Genomic DNA, 21,254 nt, shown 5'->3' with positions numbered 1-21,254 from the left:
ATTAGTATGTATGTATGTATGTATTGACCTTGTAGTTCTAAGATTGATCAAAATTTGTATACTAATTTACATTTACATAATGATAATAACCCATTGTCAATGTATGTAGATAAACTTTACTGCGTATTTTAATTGTAATGAGAACATAGCATTTAATTACAGTAAAATTCGTATTTGTATAACTTTTTTGCTGTTTAAAACGACATTGCAGAAGTGTAACTTCTTACAATTTGACACAGATAAATTCCAAAAAGCTCTATATCTACTATATTGATGAAACAAAGTTTATCTGTATGTATGAATCTTTGAACTAAATGAAGGCATTTTTATCCAATATACAACCATGTTGTCAATGTAGATCTTGCAGTCGTTTACCATGTAGCATCCAGCATGTCAAGATGACTGTATATAAGGCAAGGTGACTAAATATATAGTCATCTTGATATAAGGTGTGTCGATAAGAAATTTCTTTGCTTATGTTTACTGGCTATTTTGATAACGTCACGGAGGAGCCAATTTCGGAGTGTTAATACATAATATAGTATTTTATTTTCTTATAAGACCATACTATTAATGTAAATTTTTACCCTCCGACGATTACGCTACTACAATTACTTTGAAATAAATAAATTAAGTTGTTTTCAATGAAAAATAGACAGAACATAAATTTTCAAATAAATATACAAAAATAGTGAATATCCAAGGTTAATAGATAATGTATTCCTATTAACGTTGATGAACATTTGATGGATTTGTACAGGTTGCCACTGGACAAATAAGCCTAATACCTCTAAAAGAAGACCCAATTCTTGGAATGATATGAGTTAACACTGAATATGGCTCCGTGGTGACGTCATTGAAAAATTTGAAAGCTTACGTCAACCAGACTGCGTTGCAAGTTTCTTATCGACACACCTTGGAGCATGTATACAATTGTATATAGTTATCCATAATCTATATTATTACGTACCAATGCAGTATCATAAAATAAAGTTTGTGTGCGTCCTTTATGGGTGCATACCCCTCAGGTAGTGTTGTGTTGGTACTTATTTATTTGGTCCAGTCCAGTCTTAGGACCGGTCCTTGGAATTTTTCATAAAAATATCAATGATTTATTAAGCCAAATAAGATATATGAAATATGTATTTAGATTATTACACAAAAATATTATATTTTTTTAGTATAAACGAATATATTATATGATTACTTAGTTATATAATTTATTCTATTGTATAAGGGAATAACAAAAAAAGAAAAACACCCTAATTCACGTCACAAGACTTCTTTAAGGACCGACAAATGGAACAGGACTAAAGAAACCGAACTGTTGTCCTAAATAAAGACCGACACAACCGTTGGGCCTAGGAGGCTGAAACTTTGCTTGAGTGTCTCTTTTAAACCTAGTCACGGAAAGACGGATTTGGGGAGGAGAGGGTCATATAAGGGGGCTTGTTCTATATCCAAAACAATATATGTTTTGGAGCTCCAGCAGAATAGATAGGGGGTTGAGTTATAAATCTAAAAGGGACTGGCATCTCAAAAAACAACTATACGAACAAGTACGTTTTCTAAATTGATTCAAAATCAAAAAAGGTCATGGGGAAAAAAAAAAAAAAATTAGTGAAAATTTCACTTTAGTTTTTTGCAAAAAAAAAAAAGAATTTCCAATGGAATATTGGATTTGTAGATAAAATAAAGTTTGTACAAATTTGACACATAAAAATTGACGTTTAACTGAAATATCTGTCATTTTCTGATTTTTTTATCAAACGTCAATTTTCCATTTTAAAGAAGAAATGCTACATTTTGGGCATAAAATTTTAAACCGAGCGGTACATTACAATATTCTCCGTTTTCAGAACATTTTAATAATTAATTCTTGCAATATTTTCAAAATGAAAAAAATTTCTTTGTAGCCTTGTTTCCTCAATACAATGCTAATATATGCTTTTCTAAATTTTTGTTTGCATAATTAGTGCAAAGCAGTTTCGCGTAATTTTCTCCACGAATTTCGATTGATTTCCTAATAATACATATATATACTTCTTTCTCTAAAGTCCATGTATTGAGTAACTACGTGTGAGAGTGCTCATGAAAAACGGAGAGTAGCATTAAAATTTGTTGGGGAGTTATATTCTACATTATTACAGCAAAATTTGTTTGTTCCTCGACACCTGATAAGTATAGGCAATACCAGGTACCACCGCTAGTACAAATAGTATAGAAAATTATGAAATATAAAAAATCAATTCCACGATTATGAATTCCATAATTTCAGGGAGGACAGCCTTAGCCTAATGACGGGGCCAAGGGCTGAGAACATTTGTAGGCTCCACTAGCCTAATGATAAATTGTATAGATTTTTTTAGCTCATCAGTGATACTAAACATGGTAAGCCTCTGACCTTCAAACCGGGTTAGTCCTTGCTTTAAAGCGTCCCAGGGCATACCCTCATCATAATTAAAAAATATTTCAAATTCAATTTAATAAAAGTAAAGATCAATTATACTCTTTATTTTGGGCCCACATATCGCAAAATCGTATTTAACCTCCGTTTTAGTCTAACAGTACCAATAATTGTTCCCCTGATTTCACAGTTGGCAAAAAACATTTGTGAGCAAAAACAAAGAAAAAATTATTATTGATTTTATTGACTATATAAATCTAATATTTAATTAAAAACTAAGTAAATAAATATCAAAATATGCACTGTTAAAAAATAAGAGTAGTTTCCAATTATTAATTAAATCAAAATGTTGCTCTTATTCGGATTTTACGTAAATAAATGATATTTAGAAAGCCCTTATAAAACAAATAATACAATTTATTAATGATTTAACTAATAAAATAACTGTAATTAATTAGCTTAAAAATTAAATGCTTTAATTATTTCATAATTTGTCGTGCACATTTAAGAACCGACATCACTGATTTATTTATCGTCAATAAACAGCCTCTGTTTAACATCAACTACCCGTAAATCCCTCTTTCCAACGGAAGATACTTTCATTACCATATAAGGACTGGTGGGATTCTTTATGGATGAAGTGGTCAACACAGCTTGCCGTAGAAATTCGTTGGACTTGCTAGAATCAAACCTATTTCTAATATTGGAATTACGAATTAACTCACATAATATTCAATAATTAACTTTTAAAAGGCTTATAATGTATAACACCCCCAATATCCAAGGTCAATATCAAAGTAAGAAAAACTTGTTCGTATAAAAAAAAGTTTATTCGCTTAAAAATGTTGAATAAATAAATGAAAGATACAGATTGAATTAATAAAACATGATTAAGAGTAATTTATATATTAAAAAAATATTTAAAAGTCAATCATTAACTCAATCTTACTGTTTAATCCTTATCTAATATTTTAAAATTTACTTCAAAGAACTGGAACTATTAAATAATACATACAATAAAGGAGAATGGAGAGGGGGTGCTATTTATCCTAATTAAGCCATGCTTTGTTGAGAATAAGAAAAATTATGAAATAACCTTTGTTTTGGAGAACAAGGCGGAGCTTCTGGGGGACTAGAGGGTCGAACAGGACTCTTTATATTAAAAAACCCTCCATTAAAGCTCTTACATATTGGAACTTGCAATTGAGTAGATGGAGGAGATAAGTCGAGGACCTTCATTTTCGAATCCAATTTACTGAGCTCCCGTTTTTTAGCTGCCTTAAAAGCTTTGAGATCCTTACTACTCACGGCTTTAGTGAGTTTACGTCTATTATTGAGGGTATGAGATGACATTTTTTGGGAAACAGAGGTTGGTGTTGACGTGCTACTATTATGTTTTGTAGATGAATCAACATGAACTCCGCTTTCCACATTTTCCAAATATTGAAATTTGTCGAGCATTTCTTGAATTTGCACGTCAATCATTTCCCAAAAGCCCTGAAAATTGGTGGTTATTGAATCAATGTAACATTTTTATAAAAAACGTTAATTAAATAGCAACATACTTGAAGATCAATAATTGTTGTCTCTTTCTCGCCGAGTCCAAATTCATAGTTATCCACTAAATTTTTGAATTGAGTTAGTCGACCCCGTTCATTTGCTAAAATCCGTGCTTGTCCAACCACTGATCTAATTTGTCCACAAAAATTTTCATCATAATTGACTGAGTTGCAAAGAAGCTTTTTATCCCAGGAAGAGCACAGTTCCTCCATTTGAACACACGTCTCTTTGATTAGCCCCCGAAAATGAGCCACACTTAATCCACTGTCTGAAAAGGAGTAATTTCTTTAATACCAAGGAAACATGTACGTTAAACTCCGTAATAATTAATATATTACCATTCATTTTCTAGGGAAATCCCTGTAGCTCTTACTCCTCCTACTCCAAAATGGCCGACGTTTTAAAGAGAAAATTAACAGGAAACCCCTTTCATTCAAATAAAGAACTGATTTGAAATAACTTTTTAGATAATAATCATTATTACTTGTCCAAGTCCTTTTCTTCAACATGTAAAATATAAATATATCATCAAACCATGATCAATTGTAAGATGTAAATGAATACCGAACGCTAAATTATATTTTCTATGATATTATCGGATATTATTCTTCAGGGTAACGTACTAAAGTAATGTACTGTTTCCTATCACATTAAGTATAGATTAACTGGTTTTTCTTCCAAATTTTATATAAAATTAAAGTACATAACATACACATAATATTTTATTAGGTTGGATGAAGTTGTCATATTTTATAAAATGTTCCGTGTCATTTAATTAAATGGACAATTATATAAAATCTTAAAGGACCGTTGATCAGACAAATTTTTATCATTGGATGAAGGTTTATTCGAATACGCATGGATGTTGTATATTATTAATTATTATCATATATATATACTTTTATAATTCATTAGTCATTATATACAGAGCAAGGAGCACTGAAACGAAAATGGAACGCTTCAATTATGAATTTAGTGTTATAGGGCCTAGTTAAGAGACTCTATTAAAATATTAAAGTTTAATTAAATAATCCTTTAAACAACTGACAAGGAAGGTGATATAACTGGTATAGTCACTATTTTTCCTTTTTTCCTCTACCCTTCCTGTCTAGTACGAGTAGAGACAAAAAAACACAAAATAACCCTTGGGATTGTATTGTTAGCTGTCGATTCCCTCTTCTCCCTTGATACATAGAGATATAAAAATTTTATTTTAATATCTCTATGCCTTGATACGCCATGGCTATTTCATAATTATTATTTTTTTGATAAATACACGAAGTAATAATTTACTTATGACTCATAAGTATAGAATAAATACATAAGTATGACTTATGAGTTATGAGCTATACTCCGTTTCTTAAAGAACAGGAATACAATTTCTTGTTGATCCCTCGTCGTTTATATAATTTATATATTGGCCATATTATTGTTTCTATGAAGAAATTTTGGCTAATTCTTCATAGAAATAATATAATAACTAATCATAACTACTCTTCTAACCAAATGTTACTCAGCAATATTAAATACAGTATCGAATAAAATACAATGTATATTTTAATAATATGTAATTTATTTTAAAAATGGTGAAGAAATAATAAGTCAGTGATAGTCTGACAGATGATTTTCGGCCTGTTTTCTCTTTCTTTTTTTAGGTAGGTTGCGTCATACACGATAGATAACGAGGTGCTTCTCTGCAAGAGTTGACTATAACGTGAGTTCTAATTAAATTCAAGTGGCACACATTTGGATTCTTTGAAAAATACTTTAGTTCATCATTTATTGGATTTAATGTTGTAGCTGTTATAATAGATTGGCATTCAGCAAATCGAAAAATTTACTTTGATGAACTGCGGATTTACGAATATCATCCTTATACATTGAATCCTTTTTCTACGGAAGAAGAAAAATATTTACGTTTTTTGAACCAGTTCACCTTTTCAATAATTTCTAGAATAACTTTTGATTTTTTAACTACCCTTCCTTTGAAAACGGTAAAATACTAGCTGCCAAATTTGACAACGTCGAATCAATATATAAAAAAGAACTTGGCGTTTAGTTTACAAGAATCTACCATAAACGCATTAAACTATTTTGGAAATAAAGATGTAGAAAATCGAAACTGTATAATTTTTAAAAATCATTAAAAGATTTTGGAATTGCATAAACGTAAAACTAAACTATTAAACTAAAACATAATAGCTACGAACCAATTTCCTGTGATGAAAGTGGGCAAATCGAATATTTGAATTCATTTGGCGAAATTGTTTGTCAAAAGAAACATTCAAAACATCAATTCACACGGTTTCGGCAACTTGGTGAAATAAATTATTTTCTAATTTGTAGGCAATTTTTAGAAAGCGAAAAAGAAAATTAGAATTCAAAAATTATTATGAACTAACATTTCGTCATTTTCATCTCTGAAAAAGAAATGACATTGGTAAAAGTGGAAGATGGTGTAATTATGAATAAAAATTAAGAAAAAAATGATAATTATGAGTAAAAAGCGTCTAATCCAGAAATGTTTGGAAATTTACAACAAATATAAAAAACATCAATATTTCCTTCCGATGCAGAAAAGATCAGAGGGCACCGATTCACTTAGTGCTTATATTTTTATGAAATATTTGCAAATAAATTCTTGATAGATGTTATCGTTGCCTTTATTTAGAGGCTAGAACGTAATTATTCCTCATATAAATGATTTTGTCGTCCGTCCAATCCAATCTACATTCAAAACGATAAAAGCTCTTCACTTTCTTCATTAATCGTTCCTTAGTCAATAAGGAAACCTATTCTGAGGATTACACTTCTTTTACATTAGCATCTAAGTGAAAATGATGAGTCATTCGAAACCCCCCCTTGGAACTCTTTCTGAAGAAATAGGAAAACGGAAACTAGGAGACAAATAGAGGGATTCTTCTTGGCAAACGAACCTTTCTCATGAATACATGAGATAGATTTCCAAATATGATGTCGTTTGGTCGAATAATTAATCAAATCGCTACCCATGGCCATAATCTGTAAAATCAAAGAGTTTTTTTTTAGCCAGGTAGAAATATTAATGAGGATTGTTAATGTCAACCTACGTGATTTCAGAAAATACGTAAACTCTCCATGTATATAGTGCTCTCTAAGTTGATGTAACGAAGAAAAGTTTCGTTTAAGTCCCGGCAAAGAATCATAATTAAACTTCCCTTGATCGGAGTAATCAGTAATGTATTTGTTTTTCTATGACGTAACGGTAGTGATACCCTTATAACGATATGGTTTGAAATTGTGAGTAAATCACACTTATTCGATCATGAAACCGTTCCAATTTCATCCATATCTTCTCTTTTATCTAATTTCCTTACATTTTTCTTTCTTTTTTCTTGAAGAAGAAGAAAATACTTTAAACTATTTAAAAAAGAGGCTTTGCCAAAGATCCTCAAAATATAGAAGAAGCTATTGCAATAAAGATGGACTCCAGGATTATAAATAATAAGAAAAAGGGAAAAATTATGCGTTCTAAATGAGTGCGTTAACACTTCAGTCAACTTACCTTAAGAGTTTTGATTAACTATTCAGATGATGTCATTTTGAAATACATAATTGATCAAATGTATAATATGCAGTCAATGTCGAATGATCTGAAGTTAAGATCATTCAGGTTCTGAACCCAATATATAATACATGAATAATGAATAGCTTTTCTATTATCTCATGATTGCCTTAAAATGTAAAAGTTACATAATTCATTCTTATTTAATTCAAGGACTACTGTAGTCCTCGTTTAGTCTAATGGATTTTGAAAGAAAGGCTAGGTTGCGAGATGTAATAAATGATAACAATGGTTTAGTTTCAATTGTCGTCGGTGACGTCACTATCTTAATTATCCCATCCATCGTCAGTGTACGTAAATATTAATTATTATTAATATTATTATCTTGGGCTACTCGTCACTCTTCAGCAGTTCACTACTACTCTCTTAAACTAAAGTAAATTTAATTACATTCACATTACTGATAGTTTAAACTTAAATATTAATATTCTTTTATTAATTGTTCTTACTAGTGATAGGATATTTTACTTGAATGTCTGGGAACTATTATTTTGTGATTGTTGGCCACAAAGACAATCCCATATTTGAAATGGAGTTTTGTCCAGGCACTTTTAAAGAGCTACGTGCTAAAGAGGATCATCATCATTTAAATCAATTCATTGCTCATGCGGCTCTTGATCTCATTGATGAGTACATGATAAAAACTCCAAACATGTATCTCAAAGTTGTTGATAAATTCAATGAGTGGTAAATCAATCTCATTGATTCATTATTTATAACTATTATATAATAATATAAGATAATTATTATATTATGTAACTCGGTTTTCCCTCTTTTTTAAATTTACAGGTACGTTTCCGGATTTGTGACAGCGGGTAGAATGAGATTTGTTATGCTTCACGACGTGAAGAATGAGGATGGTATAAAATACTTTTTTTCGAACATGTATGAGACTTATATCAAACTATCCATGAATCCATTCTATAATATCAATTCAACTATCAATTCTCAGACATTTGATCGTAAAGCGCAAATCTATGGAAGGAAATATTTGACGAGCTAAAACGAGAGTAAAAAAAAACTAATGTAAAGAAGGACTCTTTCAAAGAAATGACTTTGCAATAGAATTGAAATGCAGATGATGGTGGGATGGGGGTATTAGCATGCTTTTCAAGCGGCTTTGGACTGCTTTTGATTGTGATTACTCTATTTATTTAGATTATTCATTTGTTTAGATAATATATGCATCTTATTATTTAATATTTAGCCATCTATGCCTTTCTATCTGTGGTTTACTTTTAATGAAGTAACTTTTTGCTTCTTTCATTGTCTGGACACAATGATGGTACTGCTTTCTCGACCCTGACACCTTTGTATATTATGATATGACACTACATAACTATATATTCATTTTTATAATCAATAGAGTGGGTGGAATTGTGTGTTTTGAAAAGAGTGCCACTAGCGGTGGGGCTTTCACATATTTTGCTTTTCTTTCTTCTAAGAAGAATTTCTAATGAAGAAGAAATATGTACGACGTACGTACATTGAGGAGTAAAAAGCTCAAAAAATTTCTCTTCTACTAATGTATGTATACATATTTATGTAACTCACTGAGAAGCACATCGATTTTGTGTACATATATTAAAATAGAGAAAGAAGAGTGTGGATGATGATGGTCTGTTGCAGTACACAAACAGAGAATGAGAGAGAGCTTCAATAATAATCTTACAGCCTAGAAAGGAAAGGAAAGCAAAGTTGCACTCTTCTTCAATTATTCTTGTATTTATCAAATCTGACCAGCCCCAGTGTGTGTATGGAGTTGGGAGAAGTCGACTTTCATATCTTTTTGTTCCTTTTAAGACGGAGAAAAATAACAACATTGCATATGTTATAAAAACCAATCCTTGGCCTCTCTCCTCCTAATGCTACTATTTTTCTTAGTCTCACAATACGATGATTGTATTATTCTCGTATAGTTAAAGACTGGAATATCAAGTGAAGAAGGGTTAAGCAGTAGGGGTCAAGTCGCAATATTATATAAAAATATATTCTTATGAATAATTCCTGTCACTCAAAGTCTTTCTTGTTTAATCATACGTTTCACTCCAAGGGTACAAGTGACCGTGACTATTTATTTATGTACTTTATTACCATGATGACCACCAAAATGAATTATAGGAGTTAGAACGGGACTCGCATTAGTCTTGGACTTGTATGGCTTTATACCTACTTATCGTCTCCCTCCTCTGATGTTGAGGAAATGATTCTTGAAAAATTTCCATTATCTAAATTATATAAGTACCATTACGTCATAGGAGTGACGTCAAAGCAATGAGGGCTCTCCTACTTTACCACTTCATCTGGACCCTCCTTGCAATATATATATTTATAAGTTATGTACCTAATAATACATAAAAGGACACCTCTTATTTTTTTTAAAGGAAGAATTGCCCTACACTTGAGCTTGAGAACTTGTTGCACGTCCTCCCACGCACACACCCCTCAAAACCGCCCCTTTTCCCTTCTATTACTAGACCCTCAGTATCCTATAACCGGTTTCATAGTAATATATGGCAAAAAATGAAGGGGAAATAAAAGATGTCAGGTTAACTACAAGATTGTTCTCTATTTGAAGCCAGAAGACGTTTCATTGATGTTAAACGGCTTAATTCAGTATTTATACACACATATAGTGACAGTTACTATATGAAAGAAACGCTACATACAAATTAAAAGCATATTGAAATAATAAAACTCTTCGGGCAGTTTTTCCTTACAGCCTCTATAAAAAATAAGAAAATGCTGGCTCGTCTGTCAAAATCCGCCAAAAAAAAATATTGCGTGCCTTAAGACAATGTTCCATGGCCACTCGGTCGTTACTCAAGTCACTCATGATTAATTACGAATATTACTGGATTATGTATGCAGTATGACTGAGTAGACCCAAATATTGCTATTAAAGTAGGGGACTAACGGAATTGTCTGAAATCCTGGATGGAATCATGAGATGGAAGTATATTCTCTTTGGTATGGCTTATAATGAAGGATTACATAGAATTTTTTTGATAGATCTGAAGAGTCGGCAGGCTGTGGCTGCTCCAGGCAAAGGTTTGTAGACTGGAAAGAGAAAAGAAAAAGCTTGATTTATAGATCCAGGTTGGGCAAGGCGTGCGAGTAAAAGTGTATGTTTTATTGAAATTGGCTGAATTAGGCCTGTTGAGCTGTTCTAGAAAGGAGAAGCAATTAAGAGAGAGAGAAAAAGAAAAAAAAAAGAAGTAAAAAAACGAAGAAAAAGAAGTAGACTGGGAGCTATTTCCGTAAGAATGGCTAAGAATGGGGTCATGTCTCATCGTCTTCTCTTCTATTTAATTTAAAATCTTTAACTTGAACTATTTTTTTAAAAAGTTTTACAATATCTTAAGTTGAGTAAGAGTAGGAATTGTTTGTTTGTTTGCCGTGACTCGAGTTAAAAGCATACATATATTTAGAGAGAGAGAAAGAGAGTCAGCTTCAAATCGGTATATTGGAGTTATTTTGGATGTTGAATGAATGAATGGGAAGTGAAATGTGAAAGTGAGTCCGTGTCCCAAACCCGGGTGCTTGAATAATATTTTCCAAGTAAGCAATCATTTGAGTTCCGTGAATAGATAAGAAGGGGATTGAATGTGTGACTTGGAATGTACCACAGGAATAAGGACTCTGTTTCAAGGTCTCTTGATAAATGATGGAGAATTCTTCTTGGAGAGGTCTGGCTCTATCACCCCCTAAACCTGGAGGAGATAAATCCTCCTCACTATCTTCTTGCACCTCCTCCATATCGTTTTCAGCAACGGCTTTGCCACTTCCAAACAGCAGTAATAGTGCTATTAACAATACTATTAATACATCTTCCAAAACGACGAGTAGTAGCGGCTCTGGCTCTCCGTCTAGCGTTGGTATTCACCTTAATAGTATCAGTAGCAATACCTCCTCCTTCTCTCTTGAAGAAGAGAACGGAGCTCTCCATAAGAATCCGTCTCTCACAACCAAGGCCTGCAGCGTCAAGTTAGTGGACATATCTCTACAACCTACGACAGCCCCCTCAACGCACTCTTCTACTCCGGAAATAACCACTTCCACTTCAACCTCTATCAGTAGTAGTCCACTAAAGAGGGAATCTCCATCTCCTTCCTCCTCTCTCTACGAATACCCTTTCAAAAAAGTTAAGACTCCCCTACCTTCAACAACGACGGCGGCGGCGACGATAATAACAGCAACACCGGAGGGATCAGCTTCGACAAATCATCCATCTGTGTCTAGAGTTTCGATCTCACCACTCAAAGACTCATCTCCTCCTTCCTCCCCCAAAGCCAACACCTCCGTCACAATCACCAAACTAACACCCGAGCCGGGTAAAAAAGTTAGACGTCGTCCTTCACCGGACGAAGGATCCTCCCTTAGATGCTCAAAGTGTCGAGAGGTCTTCTCTACCAAAGAAGCTAAAAGACTTCACACTTGCAATTCCATCCTGGACCAACATTTTCTTATTGAATCTGGAGATAGACTTAAACCAGAAAATCATTCCAAAGAAGATTTTTCTTCTGCCTCCAACTCTCCCACGATGCATCCTCTTCATACCAAGCCAGATAGTCGTGTTCCATCTCCCACTAATTCTCTTCCTAAGCTTAAACTAGAGACTAAAAGAGATAAGTGGATTGCCTCTCCTGGAGGAGGTAGTACCCCACATCATCTAGATAATAATGGCTGCTTAGGAAGCCAAAATAGTAAAGGAGGTGGTTGTAGTGGAGGATTTCTTCCACCTGAGAGAACACCTCCTTCCTCCGAGAATAGTCAGGATTCAAATTCTGCGAACTTTACCGGCAAAATTAGGATCAAGTATGGAGGTTCATCTGAAGATACAATACCTCAGTCTAAACAAGGGAATCAAGATGGATATGCCTATGCCTTCACTGGGAGACCTTCCTACTCTCCGAGTCGTATAGAGTCGAATGGGCCCGGTGGAAACGTTCAAGATAAAGGTAATAATTATTGAAATTATTCATTATGCGTTTCATTAGTAGTGATATACGATAGTTTTGACTTATTATTATTACTAGCTCTGTGTTTTTCCATCCGAACCCATACATTATTTTATGTTTTCCTTCCATCTATTCCTCAAAAAGAAAGTCGGTCCTTCTGTCATTTTACTTACCCCCTCTACTCTTTCCTCTCAAAATATAATACTTATAGCTATAATCCTACTTTTTGAAATGACTACACGGGTCTTCTTGATGGCACATATGCCAATTACCATAAAGAAAAAAAATTAAAACTTAACATTATATATATATTCCTCCTTTTCGCGTCCGCTATTTTTTGGCCTTGAAAATGTCGTAGTTTTTCTCCTTTTGAATGCTTGTTTAGAAATTACATGGAGTTTCAATATAAATATATTCATGATATTATGTATAATGTTGCTGAAAAAAAAAAAAAAAAACGAGTTCCGGGTTGTGATGTCTGACGGTGGTGAAGATGTTGTACATTAATCTATGTCATTTGAGTTGTTAAATGGGCTGCAAATGATCTGCGTAGATATCCATTGATATAACTAGAAAGCTCCTGCTTTTCTTCCCTTTTGAAATACATATTTGTATTTATGTTATGTACTATATTATATGTATATTCATTTATTTGCGAAAGGTTATGTGGTGTTCCTAAGGAGAGCTATAAAAGAGAAAATTGTTGCCGAGAGTTTTGTCAGACTATTAGAAAGATGGTCTCAGTTGTCAAAATAAGAACATTTCTTAAATACGAGAAAATTATGTTATATGTATATACAACATCCTATGCCTTTACGATTGGCAATGATGACGAAATCATATCATCATATCTTTGGCCTCTACATACATTGTAATTATATCAATGTATATTTTCCTTCAGAAGAAAAAGAAACATGACATGTATGTATCAATGTAGTAGACACTACAATGATGAATGATGTTACACTGACACAGTAGTTTCTTTTCTTTTAAGAATAAGCAATGCCTTCTTCTCCTCCTCATAGTGTAGTGAAGACGACGACATGCGTGTGAGGGGTGTGCATGCGTGCCTGAAGACTTCGAATAATAATAAGAATAATGAGAGAGTGAACGAGCACTCCAATCACTACTGCTGTATTGAATAATAAATAAGTCGAGATCTTCTCTTCTTCTTATTTCTAATAGCTATGAAAAAAAGAAGAGAGGGCGGCTAAGAAACTGTACGTGAAGGAGGAGGAGAAGAAGAGATTGTGATCTTCACCTTCGTTCACTTACGTCATTCTCTCCCAACTCCTCTTAAAGAATGCCGTGTATTTTACTTACTTGAGAACTAGGACCTGTTGTTGCATAAACTAAAGAGAAGTAAGAGGAGGAGGAGTCTTTGATCACTAATAATAATTGTGCATATTATATATATAGAGTATATTTTTTGGAAAATAATATTTGACATAATAAATTTTCATTTTATACACGTTTAATTTGGCATCGCAACATGTCCTTTTTCTTTTTTTCCCTTTTTCTCCCTCTCCTTTCCCTCTCCCTTTCCTAGCTGTGTGCGTCTTTTTTTTCCTCTTGTAATACAATAAAAAATAAATGTATAAACTGTACAAATATAATTTTTTTCAAGGCCAAAAAAATGCTGTTATCACTTGACTTTTTTTCCCTCTCTCTCTCTCTCCTTACTAAATAGTTATACTTTATTTCTTTCATAATTTTGACTTATCTCATGACCTCCCTTTACTATTACGTCTTGTTGTACACTACTACTTATTGGAATTATATAATAATGAATAATATAAATAATGACAAGGGCGATATGTATTGCTGCTAAAGGAAAAATAGCCTTTTTTGTACATATATTGTAATTCATTCCGTATAATTTTTTTTTTTTTTGTAAAAATGAAAGAGAAAAGGAGAAAAAGGAAGAAGCAAAAGAAAAAAAGAGGAGAAATATATAAAAGAGAAAAATAGAGGCAGCTAGCTAGCTAGCTAGACATGAGTAAAAAGAAGAAGAGAGAGAGAGAAAAAAAAAAAAAAAGAAGGAGAGAGACGTACGAAGTGAAGGAGAGTGAGGGAGAAAGAGAGAGAGAGATGGAGAAAGAGGGAGAGAAGTAACATTAGTTACTAAAGTAGTAGTAGTATGAAGAGTGTGTTTGTGATGCGAGCTTCCCTCTGATCGTTCTTAAATTAATATTTTATTTGTTTACTCATATTTATCATCGTTTTATGTCTGTTCCTCCGATAGAATCCCCGAGAGATGCATCCAACAAAGACTCCCCTGCAAGTCAAGCGGATTCTGGCGTCTTTTCCATCGCTAGTTCCAATAGTCCCAGTAAAGGAGATGTCCACTCAGTGGCGGATGGGACAAGTCCGGATAGCCCAAATAATAGAGAAAGATTAAACTACTCGGATCAGGTCTTCAATCGTGATTTACAATGTAAGTGTTCTTAAGTGAGGAACTGAAGTAATTTTTATATTTTCTTTCTACGATATTTGTATATTTGCAGGGAAGTCGTCGTCGAGTGGCGTACATTCCTCCTTTTCATCATCATCGTCGTCGGGTTCGGACTCATGTAATCTGAGGAACAATTCTCTAGCTCCTATAGCGGGTCCTCCTCCTAGTAATGTTTCTTCCTCATCTCCTATGACATCTTGCGTCGATAACATCCCTGTCATGACCACGTCAAGCTCTCCATCTCCTATGATGATGAGTAATCCATCTCCAGCCTCATCCATCTTGTCCAATGAAAATAATCCTTCCTCTATGAATCAAGATCCACAACACATTCAGCAGCAGCAGAATATGCGGATGAGACAGCAACATCAATCAACGATGAATCATCAACAAGCCTTGCAGCAACAAGTTTCCGCTGCATCAGCTAGAAGTCAGTCACAGTCTGTTGCCATGCCGCCTCAGCAAGGAACGCCGCAAGCAAGAACTCAACAACATTCCGTTCAACAACAAATGCAAAATAGAATTAATTTCTCTCAAATGCAGCAACATCATCAACCCCAACAACAACCATATAATAATCCTTATCAAATGGGTGCAATGGGAATCCCCAATCAACAAACACAGCATCAGGAACAGCAACAACAACAGAGGCAAGTTCAACAGCAGCAACAAATACGTGACTCGAATCAGTATGGGGGACAACTTCCACAGGACCCCCGACAGTTTTCATTCGCTCAAAATTATTTCAACTTTAATGCAGAGCCTCCAGCAGCTAAGAGGAAAAGAGGAAGACCTCGTAAGAATCCGAGTAAGGATCCAAATGCACCAAAAAGGTCTTATTCTAGAAAGAAGAAAGGTACGGATGAGGGAGGTGGTGGTGGCGTCATTGGTGGTGGCGGTGTTGGAGTATCTGGGAATAATAACTCTGTCTACAATTTTGAAGAAGAAGAAGATGATGACATATACAAAATGAAGCAAGACAGCAATAGTGCCAATAGTGTAAACAACACTCTTGCTACTAGAAAAAAGATTTCTTTTGGCTCTAGCTCCGACGAAGATTCTGTGAACAAAGTGGCAGCGGCGGCAGCGGCTGCTGTTGCATCTAATAATATAGTTGGACATCATCCTCATCATAGGCTTCCTGGTGGGGGACCTATGGGTTACCATCAAGGTATGATGCCTCAGCATACTAGGAACTACATGCAACAACATCAAGGATATCATCCTCAAATGCAACAACAACAACAACAACAAATACTGAACCAACAACAACAGCAACAACAACAACATCATCAACAGATGCAACAAATGATGCAGCAACAGCAACATCAAACTATGGGAAATAATATGCATCGACAGCAACAGATATCAATTCAACAGCAGCAACACAGAGCCATGTCAGTGAATAATAACTATAATCGTCCGTCCAGTACACATGGTGGAAATCCATCTACGGATGAGCCCATGTACAGTAGTGAAATTCTAAAGACAGGAACTGGTATAGGCATTAAAATTAAGATTAAAACCAAGAAAAACCAGGAATCTGAGGGTGCCAAAAAGAGGAAAGTAGACCCTAATGGGAATACAACAACGGCAGCACCTACTAATAATACTAATAGCACTGTTATGAGTAGCAATCATATTCATCATCATCAGCAACAACAACAACAACAACACATCCACCATCATCCTCATAATCACCTCCAGCACCAGCACCACCATCAACAGCAGCAGTCCTCTCTTATTTCGAAACCCTCTACTGTGACTTCCTCTTCTCTCCAACAACAGCATCAGCAACAAGGCAATTCATCAGCTCCTTCTCTCCCTTCATCTACCTATACTCCTTCTGTATCTTTAACCTCCCAACTCTCGATGAGTCAACAGATGCAAATACCAAGACCCAGTAATCCCTCTGGGCCTTCAGCACAACACATGATCCCTCAACACATTCAGTCTCAACTTCAACAACAAACTCCTAAGTGTTCAGTATCTAGTCCATCACCAACGCAGCAGCAGCAGCATGCTGCAAGATTTAAATCCCAAATGCAACAACGCCCTGGGGGCCCTGTTTCACCTGCTGGAATGAGGCCCCAGAGTCCGTATGTTTCCCCCCATGGATCATCACCTACATTCAGTGGAAATAGTACCACTAATAATAATAATAATAGTAATGTTAATCCTAGTAACAATAATAGTACTAATAATAGTATTAATAATCCCTTTAAAATGAATGGACCCACAAACAACGGTATGAACAACTACTATCAACACAGAATAAACTCACCCTTCCACGAACAACAGTCAGCGCAACAACAGTTCTATCATCAAGGCGGCTACAACAATTACAATCAAGGGAATTCACATCGATTCTCAGCTGGCATCCAACAACAACAACAGTATTACAATCAGCAGCAGCAGCAACAATACAATCAGCAGCAACAAGCGACAACTGCATTTGATTACAATAGTCAGCAACAAGTCCAAGGTGGCATGTTTCAAGGTGGAAATGGGGCATATGGAAATTCATCGAACATATACATGAATGCTTCTGCGGGACAAGGAGGTATTCAATCAAACTCTTCGCCAATGCACCATAGTAATAATATGCATATGCCCATGCCTGGTGTTGGTCTTCCTCGTGTTAGTCCTTCATTAGGAGGACAATCTCGTAGCAGTGCGACTCCTCTTGTCTCACCCTCTCCTTCCGATCATTCTCCTGCCTCAAATCACAATCCTTTAACACCGGCAAGTAACTATGGACCCACAACACCACAGAGTTGTGGAAGACCTCAAACTCCACAGCATTCACAGACTCCTTCCGTTGTACCTCCTGCTCCTTTAGCAAGTCCTATAACTCCAGTTGGACCCAAAACTCCTCAAAGTGTTGGGTTTCCTCTGTCTAACAATCCGCCATCATCTAGCGCCGCTAACACTCCTTTGCCATCTTTAGGCAAACAGCAACCTTCCCCTCTCTCAAATGAGTCGGATCTCAAATCTCCATTAGCTAATATGAAATCGCCGTCCGGGGGAACTTCCTCAAATTTACGTAAAATACGTAGACCTAGTAAACAAAAAGAGGAAGAGGGTCCCTTATCCAACAAGGAATCAACGTATTCAACTTCCCTCCAGAATTCTCCTGCTGCTCCAGTTAAGACTTTTACACCTTCTTCCCCTGCTATTAAGTCGGAGCTAGATCTTCCTCTTAAAACTACATCACCACCCCATCCTACTCATACAGAAACACCAGGAGGAGTAAAAAAAGAAATTAAATCTCCAAAATCTCCAAAACATGATGTGATAAAAGAAGAAATTAAAGAAGAAGTCGAAAAATCTGGTTTTGTTGCACGTTGGGCTGACTTGGATAACAAAATTTTAAAGAAAATTTTTAGTTATGGAATTGTTAAAGATGGATCATCTTTTATGGTCCGGGTATCGCGTGTCTGTTCATCTTGGTTTAAAGCTGCCATAGATCCAGATATTTGGACTCACTTAGATTTTTCAGCTGGAAAATTGAAAGAAAAATATCGAAACGATAAAAAACTTGAGATCTTCCTCAAGAAATTTCCCAATGTGCGTGAACTCAAGTGTGGGAATTGGAGAAATTCTGTGAGCTCTTCTACTCTGAAAATCATTGCTGCTAATTGCCCGAAAATAGTGTCTCTTAGCTTCAATGGGTGTTTCAAATTAACCAATGAGGATTTGAAATTTATCGGCGATAACTTTGAGCATTTAGAGAGGCTGGATCTCAGTAGTGTTTCGGTAAGTGTGTTACTACAGACTCCAGTAATACAGTAATTCATTATGATATTTTTTGTCATTATAGCCGTCTTCAGGAAGTTCGCGTAGTGCAGTTTCGAGTACGTGTTTGTCAGAATTCATTACCGTTTTAGGTAAACGTCTAACATACCTCAACATATCGAACAATAAAATGGCTGGTCTGCCTTTTGTATTTAAGGCTCTATCTGTAAGTTTGTTACTCAAATATTGCATTTTATTTTAAGGAAAAAATTATATGTATTAATCTGTTTTATTATAGTCAAATAGTTCGAATTTACGTGAGCTGGATATATCAAATATTACCACAACCTCTCGTGATACAATACTGATTAATATGGAGAAATTTCAGAAGGGATGTCCCCTTTTAAGGGCATTAAACTGTAACCATACTATGATAAGTTTATCAGAGACTCCAATAAAGGAGCAAGTGCACTCCCCTGGGTTTCCATTATTAGAAAGACTACAAATAGCTGTGGATTCCAGGGGTTACTTTGAGGGCATGGATGATTCACAAATAGAGAGGATTCTTAAAAAGTCGGATAGACTTCGTCATTTGGATATACGGGGCTGTCAAAGAGTTTCAGATTCTTGTCTTATTCGATTGCCAACATGGGATATTGAACACCTCATTCTTAGTGGTTGTTCAGCTGCATCAGCTTCTGCAGATGGACTCGAGCTTATGGTGCGAAAATGGGCTGATAAATTAGTTGAAATGGACGTTAGCAATACTCCTGGTGAAAGAGCTGTCAACTATACGGTGGAGGCATTTGTAGAAGCCGATAAAACAAACATTAGGTATGTATCTATTTATAGCGAATTATTATTTTGTGTGCTTTCTTACTATAGTACATACATACCTACATATTGATTTAAATACATCCTGAATGGATGAGTGGGGATGTGTAACTTGAAATATAACAAGGTTAACTAACTCTTAACATATTCTTTCTCTTCGTTTCAGGAAGCTTAATTTGAGTTGTACAGCTGTGAGTTTGAAGCCATTGACAAGATTATTGAAGAACTGTCCCTCTATTGAATACCTTAACTTATCCTCCTGCCGGGGTCTCGCTAGAGGCATGAAAAGGTTATATCAAACCAGACCAGATATTATAAAATTAAGGACAGAAATCATAGATGGAAAGTTCAATGATAATGACGATAGCGACGATTAATTAATCTTCTATATTATCTACTATTATACTAGTGATAATTTACTACTTTGTTCTACATACCTACAAAAGGGACTCATGTATTGTACGTTTATTTAAAAAATAATAAGGAATTTTGTGAGCCCAAATGTCGTGTTATCCTGTGGAACAAGTAAACGAGGCGGAGAAAGAAATTAAAGTTATAGTTTTGTTATTCTTATTATTATAATTATTACTATTATTATAGTTGTATCGGATCGGAATGATAATTATAATCGATTTGTTATTATAACTTATACTATTACTATTATTATTATTATTATTGATGAAATGATATTTGTTATTATTATTATTATAATTAAAGAATTTTAATGAAGAATAAGAAGAAAGAATAATGATATTTTCTACATGATACAAAAATGTAAAAAAAATCGAACAAATATTATTTGAATGTGTTTTAAAAAAGTCTTAATATTTTAAGAAGACAAATTTATTATATTACACTGATAAATAAATATAAAATAAACTGTTAAACTGTATTCACATCATTTAATTATTTTAATAACTAATAAGGCAAATCATGATTTCATTTCTCCTACAAAACCAGAAAAACAATTTATCAGAATGGGAGTCTCTAGTACTTTAAAGCATATCATCACTTCGTCTTTTATTCGGACACTGATCAGAGGGTCTGACTTGAGCAATGACATAACTTCTTATTAATATCTACTCTTATTTTTGTATATCTTATTGTCAGCTCGGGAAAACTGAAGGCTTGGGTGTATATAACGCCTTTATTGTTTATTTTTCTCAAATTACGTCATGTTGTTAAAACTTAAAACAAAAGCTATATTATTATATTAATAAAATCCTAATTCCAGGGTATCGATATGGTCTACCGCCTATGATGCCTATAATATAATATGTACTGTACCAACTAGCTATGTATTCCTTCCTACGTACCTAAGTATTAACATCAATGTACTCAGTAAGTAATGAGATGGAAGGCTGGAATGAATATACGCCTATAAGTATGTTCACGCTATTCAGCCAGGGAGTTCTACATTCTTATAGACTATATCAAAACGTACGTACATATATAAAGACATATAATTGTATTAATATTAAACATATACCCATAGAATGGAACTATACGATAAATATATAGAGCTAATATACAATTTGTATTTAGAAATGCATATAACTTATTAGGAGTACTAAGTGTATTTATACCACCGATATTAATATATAGGTCGGTGGTATATACACATCTATTCTTGGATATAATGAAGAGGGATGACGCACGGAGATTGAAATCACACAACCTCGTTTTTGCTGACTG

General features: G+C 34.4%; 3 protein-coding genes and 1 long non-coding RNA gene across 9 annotated transcripts; 2 read left to right on the top strand and 2 right to left on the bottom strand.

Annotated features, from left to right (window-relative positions):
- Positions 1–2,631: 2,631 nt before the first annotated feature.
- LOC121131729 (disks large-associated protein 5) lies at positions 2,632–4,629 on the bottom strand. Of its 6 annotated transcripts, none has more exons than XM_040727082.2 (5): positions 4,452–4,629; positions 4,306–4,393; positions 3,973–4,235; positions 3,504–3,904; positions 2,632–3,104 (listed from the first exon to the last, which is right to left on the bottom strand). In XM_040727082.2, the coding sequence occupies exons 2-5, from the start codon at positions 4,310–4,312 to the stop codon at positions 2,933–2,935; spliced, it is 843 nt and encodes a 280-aa protein (XP_040583016.1). In that variant the 5' UTR covers positions 4,313–4,393; positions 4,452–4,629; the 3' UTR covers positions 2,632–2,932. The 6 variants fall into 6 exon arrangements, with proteins under 6 accessions (XP_040583016.1, XP_040583020.1, XP_071750034.1 ...); XM_040727086.2 differs by having other exon boundaries at positions 3,973–4,252; positions 4,452–4,597; XM_071893933.1 differs by having other exon boundaries at positions 4,306–4,467; positions 4,532–4,595.
- Positions 4,630–7,812: 3,183 nt separating this feature from the next.
- Positions 7,813–8,771, top strand: LOC121131727 (trafficking protein particle complex subunit 2). Its single transcript, XM_040727080.2, has 3 exons — positions 7,813–7,947; positions 8,024–8,258; positions 8,361–8,771. Exons 2-3 carry the CDS (start codon positions 8,044–8,046, stop codon positions 8,572–8,574), a joined length of 429 nt encoding a protein of 142 aa, XP_040583014.1. The 5' UTR covers positions 7,813–7,947; positions 8,024–8,043; the 3' UTR covers positions 8,575–8,771.
- A 1,349-nt stretch (positions 8,772–10,120) lies between these two features.
- LOC139907525 (uncharacterized) lies at positions 10,121–14,779 on the bottom strand. Its single transcript, XR_011784207.1, has 2 exons — positions 12,832–14,779; positions 10,121–10,631 (listed from the first exon to the last, which is right to left on the bottom strand). It is a non-coding gene; the product is annotated as an uncharacterized lncRNA (long non-coding RNA).
- LOC121131726 (uncharacterized) lies at positions 10,631–20,451 on the top strand. Its single transcript, XM_040727079.2, has 6 exons — positions 10,631–12,532; positions 14,778–14,969; positions 15,040–18,746; positions 18,811–18,951; positions 19,024–19,559; positions 19,726–20,451. The coding sequence occupies exons 1-6, from the start codon at positions 11,236–11,238 to the stop codon at positions 19,934–19,936; spliced, it is 6,084 nt and encodes a 2,027-aa protein (XP_040583013.1). The 5' UTR covers positions 10,631–11,235; the 3' UTR covers positions 19,937–20,451.
- The last annotated feature ends 803 nt before the right edge of the window (positions 20,452–21,254 follow it).

Source organism: Lepeophtheirus salmonis, chromosome 1 (assembly GCF_016086655.4).
Source record: "Lepeophtheirus salmonis chromosome 1, UVic_Lsal_1.4, whole genome shotgun sequence".
Lineage (NCBI taxonomy): Eukaryota > Metazoa > Arthropoda > Copepoda > Siphonostomatoida > Caligidae > Lepeophtheirus > Lepeophtheirus salmonis.
The sequence above is the reverse complement of the archived record's forward strand: the minus strand, read 5'-3'. Positions and strand labels throughout refer to the sequence as shown.